General features: G+C 37.9%; 3 protein-coding genes and 1 long non-coding RNA gene across 4 annotated transcripts; 2 read left to right on the forward strand and 2 right to left on the reverse strand.

Annotated features, from left to right (window-relative positions):
- Positions 1 to 1,629: 1,629 nt before the first annotated feature.
- On the reverse strand, positions 1,630 to 2,438 carry TSPO (TSPO(outer membrane tryptophan-rich sensory protein)-like protein). The gene has a single exon (XM_078312362.1). The coding sequence runs from the start codon at positions 2,351 to 2,353 to the stop codon at positions 1,772 to 1,774; it is 582 nt and encodes a 193-aa protein (XP_078168488.1). The 5' UTR covers positions 2,354 to 2,438; the 3' UTR covers positions 1,630 to 1,771.
- Positions 2,439 to 3,728: 1,290 nt separating this feature from the next.
- LOC144563386 (uncharacterized) lies at positions 3,729 to 6,366 on the forward strand. Its single transcript, XR_013514338.1, has 2 exons — positions 3,729 to 3,872; positions 4,467 to 6,366. It is a non-coding gene; the product is annotated as an uncharacterized LOC144563386 (long non-coding RNA).
- Positions 6,367 to 7,144: 778 nt separating this feature from the next.
- LOC144562999 (cytochrome P450 81Q32-like) lies at positions 7,145 to 9,278 on the forward strand. Its single transcript, XM_078312372.1, has 2 exons — positions 7,145 to 8,093; positions 8,488 to 9,278. Exons 1-2 carry the CDS (start codon positions 7,185 to 7,187, stop codon positions 9,103 to 9,105), a joined length of 1,527 nt encoding a protein of 508 aa, XP_078168498.1. The 5' UTR covers positions 7,145 to 7,184; the 3' UTR covers positions 9,106 to 9,278.
- Positions 9,279 to 9,746: 468 nt separating this feature from the next.
- LOC144563000 (40S ribosomal protein) lies at positions 9,747 to 11,269 on the reverse strand. Its single transcript, XM_078312373.1, has 2 exons — positions 11,028 to 11,269; positions 9,747 to 10,194 (listed from the first exon to the last, which is right to left on the reverse strand). Exons 1-2 carry the CDS (start codon positions 11,173 to 11,175, stop codon positions 10,046 to 10,048), a joined length of 297 nt encoding a protein of 98 aa, XP_078168499.1. The 5' UTR covers positions 11,176 to 11,269; the 3' UTR covers positions 9,747 to 10,045.
- Between the last annotated feature and the right edge of the window lie 2,781 nt (positions 11,270 to 14,050).

Consider the following 14,050-nt stretch of genomic DNA (forward strand, 5'->3'; position numbering starts at 1 on the left):
AAACGATAAAAATATTTATAAAATTAATTTGAATATGTGCACTATTTTACCGTAGCCAAGTCCTATATATATAGATTATATAGAGAGAGAGATGGACTATGGTGCATTGCAATACATGGGCACCCTTGTGCATTGAACTATAAATCACGGATTCAAAGTCCAAATAATCGATCCAAACCGTTTATCTTGTTCTCCATATTAATATGTACTTGGAGACCAAATTTTACATTTTTAAATTTTTTTTTACTATTTATTAAGTCACTTTGAAAATCTGGATGAACAGTAAAAATTTCTGGATCACCGGATCGGTGATTTTCGAAGTGGCTTAATAAATAGTAAAAAAATTCCAAAAAATGTAAAATTTGATCTCCAAGCACATATTAATATAAAAAATAAGATGAACGGTTTGGATCGATCATTTAGACTTTAAATCCGTAATTTATAGTCCAATGCACAAGGGTGCCCATGCATTGCAATGGGCCATAACCCATCTCTCTCTCTCTCTCTTTATATATATATATATATATATATATAGTAAGGCTTGGGTGCTATGGATAGCATAGAGGGCTACGGTGCTACGGCTCAATATTCGAGTTTTCAAAATCCTAACGGTCGATCCGAACCGTTCATCTTGTTCTCCATATTAATATGTATTTGGAGATCAAATTTTACATTTTTTGAAAAATTTTTACTATTTTTTAGACATGTAGAAAATCAAATATCCGAATGGTGCAGAATTTTTTAGATCAAGTGATTTTCTACGTAGCTAAAAAAATAGTAAAAAATTTCTAAAAAATATAAAATTTAGTCTCCAAACACATATTAATATGGAGAACAAGATGAACGGTTTTGATTGGCCGTTAAGATTTTAAAAACTCAAATATTGAGCCGTAACACCGTAGTCCTCTATGCTATTCATAGCACCTAAGCCTTACTCTATATATATATATATATATATATATATATATTAATTTTAACAATTTAGAGATAAGCTCACTTAAAAAAAAAAGTTAAATTCGCGCCTCGCCCTTCAGTTGTCGCACCTTGAGATATTTTCCATTTATCGACACCACTGGCTTCTCGTCTGAGTAGTTAGCAAGCCAGCAATTTAAAAACATCAATTCTACTGAATTCGCATCCTCTGAGATATCTAATATTTTGCGTGACTTTTTGAAAAATCTCAACTGTTGCAAAAACACAAATTCTACTGAATTCGCATCCTCTGAGATATCTCATATTTTGGGTGACTTTTTGGAAAATCTCAACCGTTGCAATACGTTTTGCGCGAATCTCAAAGCTCAAATAATACTGCGTCCCCTACGTCACCCTCCCCCCCCCCCCAACCCCCGAATAGGCACCGAAAACGTCGGTCACGCAAAATATGAGATATCTCTTTTTTGAAAACTTGGTAGTAACTACCAAAGTTCGTGAAGATAATCGAACTCTCGACCTTCAGGTATAACAACTCTAGGACATCTTTCTAATTAATTGTGCTACCTCCCCTTTCTCCAAAAAAATATGAGATATCTCAGAGGATATGCACTCAATTCTACTCTTGTTATCAAAGCAAAGCAAAAGCTTAACAAATCACTGTGGAATATTTTATCCAATATATCAGCGTAGGCAAGCATGTTAATTATAAACGCGCAATTCCATCACTTATTGATTGACAATTATAAGGTATTAAAACTTACAAAACGTTACAAGTGAAACCATGCATTGACAAAAGCTGTCAACATTAAACTTCTTATTTTACCGAAACACATGTACATCACATAAGCCTATAACTGAACATTACAAGAAACATTGCCCATGCGAGACATGGTATGACAAGGTCTCCCGACGCAGGATTCACCCGATGGAAGCTCCTGCTGCATCCAAATAAGCAAAATAGCATCGCCACCGCAACCGCAAAACCTAACCTAGCATCCCCAAGCCTTACCGCTGCCGGGCCCCATGCCAACCCCAACATCAGCTGACCCAAATAGAAAAGGATGTCAGTAGGCCGCCGGTGGAACCCACCCTTAGCCCAGAAAAGCCATGCCGAGAGGCTCGTCAGAGCAGCGGTTACGATGTTCCCTAGATGGAAGACTAGGATTGGGAATTGCCAGGTGCTAGACTTTTGGTCCGATCGACCGGGGTGCGTTGTGCCTGACAGGTATGCTGATGTGGCCGATAGTACCACTGGTACGATGAGTGCTGCAGCCAATGTCGGTAAGCTGCGTTTTGCCTTGACGACCTTTCGGTCGTTGTTGGTTGGAGAGGCAGCACGGTCGGTACCATCTGTGGCATCAGCGTCGGTAGAGAGAGGCTTCTCTACAGCCCTGTGCTTGATCCCTTCTGAGGTGGCCATTTGAGAGAGGAGTTGAGAGGAGAATTGAAGGGAGAGATGCAAGAGAAATGTTGAGCAGGAAGCTACTTATTGTACCGTTATACGGAGGTGGTCATTGGTTTGGAAATGACACGTGGGATGGTATGTCGGCTTAAAAGTTAAAAGGAAGGACGCGTGTGAAGAGAGAATATTTCCTTTCCAGATAAGTATGTGTTGGTTAATTAAGCTGATTACATCTGTCTGTAACTCTGTACAGCGCACAAGGCACCCGATGCTTCCTTCATTCTTATCCTCTCATTTCTACTAACTACAGTTACTACTTGTAACCATAGTATAGCTAGCTAGGTAAGATTAAATTAGCTTCTCAATGCTGTACAGCGCACAATATGTGCAGTTGACTTTTAATTTCTTCATAGAGTGACGAGTGCATATATATACATATATAGTTACAGATACGAGTAGGGGTGGCAACGAACCGAACCGAACCGAACCGAACCGAACCGAACTTACCTTAGGTTTGAGTTTGGTTTGAATTAATTTCGAACCGAACCTGGTTTGATTCGTTTCGAACCGAACCCATTTCGAACCGAACTCATTTCGAACTACACATTTTTCGAATCGAACCCGAATCGAATCACGAACTAAATTATTTTTTAGCAGTCCTAGTTATACCGGTAGTTTATACATTAATTTTTTCTCGCGGGACAATTCACACGGCTTCCTTTTACCGGTATAAACTAAATGAGTATTTTTAAGTTGAAAAATTGTTCATGAAAAAATACATCAGAGACGGCTTTCCTGGTATGAACTATGAGAGACGAACGAAGAGAGAGGAGAGACAGTTATCTAGGCCAGAGAGAGGAGTGACAGCCGGAGAGACAACCAGTCGCCGAGAGCGTCAGTTAGATTTTAGAGCTAGAGGGAGAGTGAGTTAGGAAGAGGTGGAGAGAAAACTAGGTTATTGAGATTTGAGAGCGAGTGAATGTCGGCTAAGTTAAATTATGACTCTCTATCTTGGATTTTAATTTCATCAAGTAAATGGACGGCCGATGTTATTATGAGATTCGAACCATAAAAATGATCGAACCCATTTCGATCGAACCAGGTTAGGTTTGGGTTTGGTTTGAATTAATTCCGAACCGAACCTGGTTTGGTTCGTTTCAATTCGAACCCATTTCGAATCGAATTAAACTCGAATCAAACCCGAATCAAACCCGAATCGAATCACGAACCTCGAATTTTTTTGCCAGCCCTAGATACGAGTAGTGTAACTTCGACAATAATGTGATTGCATTAATTTAAAAACAATAATTCTATTGTAAATTCTATTATATATATGTATGTCATCTTTATTAAGATATATTCACTGGTCTTTCTATTGGCATAATGAAAAAATTTCTCTTGAATTGTATTGGTCAAATTGGAGAGTAAGCGATCTTATCCTATTGCCGCTTTGAGAGGCGATTCTTCCTTCCAACCCTCCAGTCAGATCCCACCTCCTCCACTGCAGTTCTCCTTGTTAATCTTCTCGCTCAAGCAGGTATTTCTTCTAGTTGATCTTACAGCTACTTTCTCATCTATCTCAATTTCGAGTTTGACTGAGAATGCTGTAAATTCGTTTCAATTTCGTAAAATCTATTATAGCTATATATGAATAAGATATATATTTTGAAGTTCTTTTTTTTTTTCCTATTTTCAAGTCTTTTTTTTAGCGTTCACACTGATTGTTTCTTTGAGAGGTGATTGTCTCTGTCCGATTCATTTAGTTTTTGGTTCGATCTGATTCAGTGTCTTTTCGGCTGCACATTTTTCTGAGCAGGTGACTGTCTTAATTCGGTTAATTTGATTTCCAATTAGTTTGATTCAGTGCTTTCTCAACTGTGATTCTAAGTAGTATATCAGAAGAAATAAGACAAAAATAAGCACACAGAAAAAACAATTACAAGGCTTCTATAATTCTAATCAAGTAAGGATTATCAAATTTGTATTCATATGATACACATATTCCTGTGTGTTTTTTATTTGTTTTATAGCTGAATGTTTTCAAACGAGTTATCTTTTAAAAAATTTCTCTTATCTTTGCGGTTCCTTTTAAATTAAGTTTGACAATTTTTTTTTTTTTTTTTTTGGTCAGATAACGCCCGTAGGCAAAAGTTTGACAAGGCCTTCACGGCTTCACATCATCATTCATCAGCTATTGCGATGAATTTTGGACAAGTAGTTGATGAAATGGACCGCTTTAAAACGAGTTATCCCACTTTTTCATAACTGAAATATCACGGTGTTGAATATTCTCTCATGCAAAAACCTATTCTCTTCTCTTCTCACTTTTAATTTAGAGGAATAAGACTCGTGATGTTTTCCTCTATTTCTTTCTCTAAAATCACACAAAGATACTTCTGAAATATCATCAGATTAAACCCACTGAGAGAGAAATCAAAGGACCAAATAGCAAGCAGATCTAGATGCTTCTGGCACCTAATTGCGTTATAACACAAATTTCTGTTTCATCGATGGATGCAGCGTCGATGTATTTGCATTGTTGCATTAATGTTGATGGCTCTTGGCTGGGGCCTGGGGGGTTGGATGGGAGGGATAGGATTTGTGTTTAAAAGAAATGATGATCTGATTGTCTACAAATCAGCAAGGGCCCTAGTGTGTTCCCCCCTCCAGGCGATTGACTGTGCAATCTCTGATGGGTATCACTGAATGTACTTTTCACACTATGGCTTGGCTGATTTTCTGGCAAAAAGGGACTCAAATATTGGAGAAGATTATATTGGTTTCACTTTTCCCATTTTTACCCTCATGTTCGATAGAGTAGTTCTCTCTTACTGGTTTTTATAGCATTGGAGTCTTAGAAAATAATATATTTATTCATATCTCTTAGTTTTAGATAGTTTTGTAACAGGGAAAGAATGTTGTATTGTTTGTTGTTTGGAATTGTATTGGAATCCTACGGGCATGAATTAATAAAAAAAAGGCCGGCGACTGAGTTAACAACGATAAAGCATGAGTTGGTGTTGCTGAAAAAGGAAAGAGATGCAATAGAGATAGACATGGCAAGTATCAATTCTCAGTTTCGTAGAATTCAGCGTACTTTAGCAGAGATTGAACATGCATGTAAAACAGATTACCAGCATCCTAAAAAAGGATCTGATAATGATAATGGGATTGGGAAAACAAATAAGGGGAACACTTCAATCTGCACAGATGATGCGATGATTATTGGGAATGATCTAAGTTGCAATTTGGAGTGTGATACGAATATGGAGGTAGAGAAACACCAATTTGAGGTGCATCCAACAGATTTCCCTACCAAAACTGTTGACACTTTTGCTAAAAGACCTGCTGGTAGTACGAGTAAGGACTGTCGGACAGTCTCTCAGGTGGTTGCAACACAAAATCTGATACAAACATCAACCCTATTCAACCCCAACCTGATTCTGACATTGTCCCTGCTCAGAGGGTTGATGAGGATGTCAGTAAAGATCTAATACCAGTAAATCCAGTGGATCATGCTTCTTGGATAAGTCAGATTGCTAAAACAAAAATCACGAAAGGCAAATTTGGTTTTAGAGAGCTGAACAAAAGTCAGATTGCCATCAAAGCCAAATCTGATTCCAAAGAGATGAATAGAGTGACACTTAGTAGAGAGAAAAGAAACATCAAGTTCAAACGAACAACCACAAAGGGTAGAGAGAGAAGAGATGTGAGGTTAAAGTCTATGGAGATAGTGGCAATACAATTGGCTTTACTGTTAGTTGTGGCTAGCGGCAATACAAATTGCTTTACTATTCGTCATGATGAGATGTGAATTGTACGAGAGATGTATCAGTTAGAAGTGTATTCATTTGTTTAGAAGAGTTCTTTACTGAATGGACAAAATTGGCTAGTAGTTTGTGTTTTTCACTTTTTTGGCATAGGAGTTGGGTGACAAAGAGTTGTTTAGTACATAATTTATTTATTTTTTTCTTTTTTCGTTGTATTTGTTGTAAACATTTGCTTCAGTCAATGAAACTGGCATTTTTGTATTTTTTTTCAAAAGAAAAAACAAATAAAAAAAAAATTCCTCTTCCTTTCACTTTCATATCTCATCAGTTTTTCCGTGACCTCCAATATACTGGAGAACGACAACTCATCAGAGAAAAATAATAAAATAACACATATATATTTCCACCAAAAGTCCATTTCTCCGTCTCACTGAATAATATATAATATTATCGTCGTCCTATCCAAATCATAGTTCACATTGGTTCGTGGGAGCAGGTTAAAAAACTTTTTCATATCATCTGCTATTTGATTGGACTCAGTACTCACCAATTAATCTTTATTATAATTTAATTTACTTCAACATGCATGCTTATTAGACGGCAGAATTGGTATCTACTACCTACTAATTAATCAATATTCAGCTCCATGCATATAGAGGATGAGAACACCGAAATAAACTTTATGTTTTTTTTTTTTCTATTTTAATTCCTATGAAAAAGTTGTAACTTTTAGTGATGCGCAGATTTTTTGAATAAATATTCTGTTGCAAATATCAAATCAGTGTTCATTATCATTTTGGAGTAAACATTTTGTAGCAGAATTGCTGTGCAGAGAATTTTCCTTGATATATTAATTTGCTCCGGAAAGTAAACAAAGGTTGGATCATTTGCTTTATCTATCTTTAATTTAAATGAATATTGAAAGTAATAGCGACCGGTTGAAGCATGATCTAAAAGATCTTTTACAGATCAGTTTTTGACTTAACCCCACTCGAAATGAAATATAGATTTCAACACTACATCACGCTTCATTTCGAAACAAGAGATCAATCCACACAGATCCACCTCTTTAATTTACCATGGTGAACACCTTCTCCTTCCAGACCATCCTAACCCTTGTCACCCTACTCTTCATCAAAATTTTCATCTCCTATGTCAATAAAGACAACAAAAAACTAAAACTGCCACCTAGCCCGCTGGCACTGCCTATCATTGGCCACCTCCATCTCCTAAAACAACCGCTCCACCACTCACTTAGCAGCATATCCAATCGTTATGGCCCAGCAACTTTGCTCCACTTCGGCTCCCGTCGAGCCCTCATCGTCTCTTCCCGAACCCTGGCTGAACAGTGCCTCACCACACATGATTTGGCATTCGCTAACCGAGCCCAACTTCCATCTATCATGTTGCCAGATTTGATTGGAACGGCCAATTACGGGCCTCACTGGCGCAATTGCCGTCAAATTGCAAAGGAAGAGCTTCTCTCGATCCGACAGATCCAAGCTTCCTCAGATATACGGACCACACAAGTCCGAGACATGGTGCACCGGCTATTCAAGTCTTACAAAATGGACCAAAAATTGAATGGGTCAAACCACTATGTGGAACTGGATTTAAGAACCCTATTGTTTGAGTTGATGCTAAACATGATGATGATGATGATAGCAGGAAAGCGACTATGCAGTGACAACATCAAGGACTTAGTGGATATGAAACAGTACAGAGAAGCCATAGAGGATTGGTTTGATCTGACTGGAGCCGCTAAAGCAGAGGACTTTATCCCTCTGCTGAGGATGCTTGATTTGGGCGGAGTTATGAAGAAAATGAGGCGCGTAGCCAATGTGAATGAAGCCATGGTGAATAAGTTGATTGAAGACCACCAACAAGAGGGGGTGGGGAAGAGGAAGACTATGATCGGGCATATGCTACAGTTGCAACAGGAGGATCCTGACAATTATAGTGATTTTGTGATCCGAAATATTTGTATGGTAAGTGTTTAGCAGCTCTACTTCGAAAACCATATTAGTCTTTTTGTGAAGTTCAATGCTGTTTTCTTTCAAAAATCTTTCAATTTCCAATATATCTTCTTTATATTTTTGGAAGTTAGAATTTCACCAATAAGTTAAAAGCAAGCACCAGATATATATGGGTATTCATGCACTGAAAATCAGGAAAAGCAGAGTATACTGAAATACAGACAAAACCCCAACCATAATTTGATAAACTTTTAATTTTATCTTAGGCAGGTTTGACCAAAACCCAAATGAAATTTGAAATATACAACAGATTTTAATTAGCATCAGCCACTAGCCATGGATGCAATTGTTTACTCTTTTTTTAATCAACAGTACTTTATTTAATTGTTGTATACCGCTGGTGCAGAACTTAATGATAGGAGGAGCTGATACTGTTAAAACTTCGTTGGAATGGACACTGGCTAATCTACTCAACAATCCAAGCATACTTACAAAGGCAGCAGCCGAGATCGATGCGCATGTAGGAAGCCAAAGACTGGTACAAGAGTCAGACATGGACAATCTTCCATTTCTCAATTGTATACTCAAGGAGTCCCTCCGAATTCACCCCATCGCTCCTCTTCTTGATGCTCATGAGTCACGTGAAGAAGTCACTGTTGGAGGTTACAACATCCCAAAAGGAACTATGCTCATAGTAAACATTTATCATATCCAACGGGATCCTAAAAATTGGGATGATCCTACAGTGTTCAAGCCAGAGAGGTTTGAGAATGAAAATACAGATGAAAAGTGGATGATACCTTTTGGCATGGGGAGAAGGAAGTGCCCGGGAGATGTGCTTGCGATGCGTGAAATGGGTCTCATACTGGGAACCCTGATTCAGTTCTTTGATTGGAAACGTGTTGGAGATGAACCTGTGAACATGGCTGAAGGCCACCTCGGATTGACCCTTCCTATGGCAGTTCCACTACATGTGTTGTATCGGCCGCGTTTAAATATGATGGAAGTCCTTTCCAAACTTTAAGTAGATGTATATGTATGATATTTACAAATCTTTCCGTCTGTTTTAGTTCTTTGCAAATAGGTATGTGTTATTGACAAATTAGAGAAATAATGCATTATGGTATAGTTTTAAGTATTGTGCCCTGTTGTATAATCATATTGCAACCAAATAAACCAAGACGGAAGAAATCTTTTAATATTTTTTTAGAATTATATGTTGGAAGATGTAATTCTTACTGTCTCGGGCATTTTAATTTTGAAAGGCAAAACCTGTCCTAATATTTTTGTGTTATCCTAGTATCCTTCGAAATCCGTATGAACAACTTCTGATCAACTTTTTTTTTTTTTTTTGGAAGATTCACCAAGCACAGGCATAAAGACGGATAAAATTCCGTAAAAGAAGCCTGAAGTCTCTAGTTTACAAGCCATAACTTGTATTGGCTCACAAAAAATTTGCAGTTGAAACTTTAATTGACTAGAGATTTCCATTTACTTTCTTTTTTATCTCTCCACCATGACATGCTCAGCACATCTTAACTTCAAAATTTAGTAATGGGTGAAAATCTAGTCCTCAAAATTAAGTTTGCATTAGGATACGCATCGTGCGTGTATATATTTTCCACAAAAGGAGACAACCCATACAATATGAAATATTCTAGTATTAAAATGATAATTTGTAAATATATTTTACAAATGATGTCCAAAAAGTAGTTCTTACATTATATCAAACAATACATGTAACTCTTCTAGTAGCTAATCAAAGTCAATATGCTAGAACAAAAAGACTGTCCACAAAGAACCCTCCATATTCCAACAGATACAATCTCGCTCAATTTTAAATCAAATACATAAATTGTATGATTTATTTTTCATATCATATTTACTGTTTTAGCTGCAGTAAACTAAATAGGACCCACAAAAACATGTCTTTACACAAAGAAAACACTACCAATTAACAGAAACTATTTTTTTGTCGGTCTGTCATAAGCCGCTATATTTTGGGGTTCACACTCTGGACTAAAAAGCCTAACCAGCAATGCAGTTGTGCCACTAAGAGAAACTGCACCAGTTGAGGCCCACCTCAAACTTCGTGGTATTGTTATTCTTGGACCTACTCAGGCAAAAAATGTAAACACGAGATATCAAGAAATAATGATTCCAGAATTGAGTATCTGATTGATCAGGGGCCTACTGAGTATTTTTGTTCAAATCAGCAGCATTATGGAGGAAAAAGGAACCATATCAGTGAAGGTGGGGAAAAGTTCAGATCTATAAGCTGCCTGTACATTTTTTGCTATGTCAGTTATTACCCTATATTCAGCTTTCTTTTGGGTTTTTAATCTGGCTTGCACAATGCTTATTCCAGAGGATTAGATGGCAAAAAGGAATATGGATCTGTCAGGTTCAGGGTTTTGCATTTCCAGTAATTTCAGGTTGATCAGGGCCTGGTTGGTCAGTTTAACCGGTTAAATTTTAAAAAATAGTTGGTTTTGGTTTGGGTTTGGGTTTGGGTTTGGGTTTGGGTTCAGGTTCAAGTGGGGCAAACTTCTGATCAGATTTTGACAGCTCTACCATATTTTATGAAGCTATTTTAATATTTTTAACTTGACATATATATATTTTGTTTTACATACAGCAGCCAATACAATTGGCACAATTAAGATTTGGAATGTGCATTCATCAGTTAAAATTCTTATCTAAGCCTCAATCTTTATCATTTTTTCCTCATCGATCCTAGATTATTGTATCTGTACCTCAATTGACCATCAATTTAACTCCCCCCATCCTCATTTTCCCTCAATTAGAAAGTCACACGTCAGAATCCCCGAATGTAGTCAATCTCGCTTCGAACCCAAGCTTACAAGGAGATGATGAAAGAAAAAGAAAGAAGATGGTAGAAAACAAAAAACAAAAAACAGGAGAGAGAAGGAGAGAGAAGGATACCGTAGTGGAGCCTAGAGAGAAGCCAGAAGGAGAGAGCGCCGCCGAAGGAGAAGATGGCGGCGGTCTGGCGCATAAGGCGGGAGCAGGGCTTGGCCTCCGCTCGCATCAGCTCCCCCTCCGACCATCCCAGCTGCTTCCTCAGCGCCATTTCACTCTCTCCCTCACAGACACACACACACACGATTTCTTTCGGCGAGGGTTGAAACCGCGGATTTGAAATCCGAACTTTGTTTCGATTTTTGGTGAGGAGAAGAAAAGGAAATTATTTGGGGGTGGGGTCCGTAGGTTAGTGAGAGAGGGGAAGGGTTTAAGTTGGGGTCCAGATGTCATGGGAAAAGAGAGAAGAGAAGAGGAAGTGGTGGGATCTGTGTGGTCAATTGTGTGGCTCGTCCTGACATTTAGGCTCCACATATCAGTGACTCTGATTATACAATCTATAAAATGAAACAAACTGTGTTAATTAAAAAACAATCCTTAAAAAAATTTAATTGTAAGAAAGACAACAACATCTGTAAAAGCGTTGTTTATAGATAACAAACAATGTATTTGTTGAAATGTGTTTTTTTTCTCCAATGAATTAGAGATTATGAACAATGTGTTGCTAGATGATGCTCCAATATGAAAAGAAATATCGTAATCTGTATAGAAATATTTTTGTACTCAGTTTAAATATGAAGAATTTTTTATTGCAGTGTTTATTTTTTAGAAGTTTAAAATTTTAAGATGTAAAAGGTTATAAAATAATTTGTTATTGATATTCACGAGTCATGACACAATACGTAACGGCTAACAAAAAAAGATTGTATGCATGCCATTTTTTGATAAAATATATATATAAAATATTTTTTTGTGTTTGTTCGAAATGATCCTATTATGTAACAAAAATATCTCTGTATTATACCCAAACATACCGGCGATTTTTATTAATATCCCTAAAACAAATCAAAATTTTAAAAATGCCCCTGCTCCCAATTTTTTTTTAAAAATGCCCTGACCGCCTGGGCCCAGGGCGGCCCAAAATACCCTGTGAGGCGCCACCCCCTGGGGCGCCCCATAAGGCAAGTGAGGTGCCATCCCTAAGGGCGCCCCATGGTTTTTTTGTTTTTTTTTGTTTTATATAGATCTTATAATTTTGATTTGAAGAATTTTGTGAAGAAAAACGGATTAAAATTCATAATAAATCCAGGAATTTAAAATTGAAATACATTACTAAATAATACAGTACCGTCGAGTCCATAGAAAAAGGTAACATAAAATTCATACAGCAACAACCAGTTCAAATATCAATTATACAAACCGTTACAGTTAAAACATAAAATACTACAACAACATACAATTGGGGTCTAAGCCTTACGAGACGAGGAGCTTGCTCCCTTTTTTTCCTCAGCCCGATGGACGCACGCAGGACACTCCCACATAGTGAGACGAGCGTCGTTCAGCAGATCTGCATGCGGGTCCATGCAATTGGGATGAACAGCTTTGCCACATTTATAACAGAAGAACATATCCACCATATCTCCGTTCAGCTCACATAAGCAGCACTGTCCCCATCCAGGTGGAGGGACCCTGTCCACCCAGCCTTCCATCAGCATTTTTCTAATTGATGGATCAAGAGTGCTCAGAAATGCTTCTTTATTTTTGGGTGAAAACAATCTTTCCAAATTCCTCATCGCGTAGGCTTCAGCCGTCCAAAAATTATTAATGAGTGCTCTTTTTGCTTCGCGTTCGGTTTCAGTTCTTCCTCTATTTTTTCCAACTTTGGGTGCCATTATAACTAGGATTTCAAGTGACAGCAATTGATTAGGAAGGCTAATTATGTGCGTAATTAAATACTAACTGTACAGTAATCAACGGCTAATTAGAAAATAATTAGAAAATATATAAAAAATAATTGAAATAAATATTTTAAAAATAATTAAAAGAAATATTTAAAAAATAATTACCAAAAATATTTAAAAAATAATTTAAAAAATATTTAAATTACCTGTAGCTGTAGTCGCCCAGAAAATCACCCGAAATCGCCCGATCGGGATGCGGCAATGGTACGACTGGCCGGTTTATGGGCAGATGTGACCACGACCAATGCTGAAGCAGAAGCAGTGGTCCAAAGAGCTGTTTATTCTTGACCTGAAAATTTAACTTACAATTAAATCTGGGTGCTTCTTATACATCCTTCAATAACAACGTATATTAATACAGACTTACCAGACAAGCATGACAGAGGCCTCTGTATAAGTGGGCGAGGACAGCTCCACCCCAGTTCCATCTCGATTCTTTCTCCAGGTCCCTCAGCAGGGAGAGGTACATCATCGGAACCGCGTCACCGCTGGAATCCTCGAACATGACAGCACCGCACAAATCCAGCACATATGCTCTAGTATACCTGCAATATAAAATAATCAATGTAAATAATTGAGACTGTTGAGCAACTACTAAGTTAATTTAAATAGTGTAATAGTACCTCCTGACCGCCTCAATGTCATCAGTATCAACATCTATCTGATTCTGGAAGAAGTGAGACCGGAGTGCCTTTAGAGAAATGCAGTACCCGAAATAACGAAACTCCTCCTCCTCCCCCTTCTTCTTCCTATATTTCTTCTGCAGAGTCTTCGGATCACACCCTAACAACTCCGGTATCATTCTCTGCAGCTCTGGATGGTCTGAGATGCCACCTATGGGGTCGCCATCGATACGTAAACCCCATAAGGCGCTCACATCACCAAGGGTGACTGTCATCTCCCCGACCGGGAGATGAAATGTATGAGTCTCAGGTCGCCATCTCTCCGCTAGACCCTGCATCAGAGACACATCGATCCTACTCTGCGGCATGGTGGCAAGCTGATACAAGCCGAGGTTCAAGATGTATCGCTGCATTTCTTTATGGGGGACGTACGGAATCTCAGACCTGCGGTGCCTCACCGTAAGCATGACATCATCCTGTATTTATTATCAATTTGTCAGACTCAAATCGTGCATTTTTTTAGTAACTCAACAGAATGTCATTTTTTTAAGTATGAAAATCA

The sequence above is a fragment of the Carex rostrata genome, chromosome 12 (genome assembly GCF_964058835.1).
Source record: "Carex rostrata chromosome 12, lpCarRost1.2, whole genome shotgun sequence".
Taxonomy (NCBI): domain Eukaryota; kingdom Viridiplantae; phylum Streptophyta; class Magnoliopsida; order Poales; family Cyperaceae; genus Carex; species Carex rostrata.

What these genes read in the sequence shown, in the direction of transcription:
- TSPO (XM_078312362.1), bottom strand. Translation starts at nt 2,353, where the DNA reads ATGGCCACCTCAGAAGGGATCAAGCACAGGGCTGTAGAGAAGCCTCTC.
- LOC144562999 (XM_078312372.1), top strand. Translation starts at nt 7,185, where the DNA reads ATGGTGAACACCTTCTCCTTCCAGACCATCCTAACCCTTGTCACCCTA. An exon ending in TGATCCGAAATATTTGTATG is followed by an intron (nt 8,094 to 8,487) that starts GTAAGTGTTTAG and finishes CCGCTGGTGCAG; the next exon opens with AACTTAATGATAGGAGGAGC.
- LOC144563000 (XM_078312373.1), bottom strand. Translation starts at nt 11,175, where the DNA reads ATGGCGCTGAGGAAGCAGCTGGGATGGTCGGAGGGGGAGCTGATGCGA. An exon ending in TCTCTCTAGGCTCCACTACG is followed by an intron (nt 10,195 to 11,027) that starts GTATCCTTCTCT and finishes TTGCCTGAGTAG; the next exon opens with GTCCAAGAATAACAATACCA.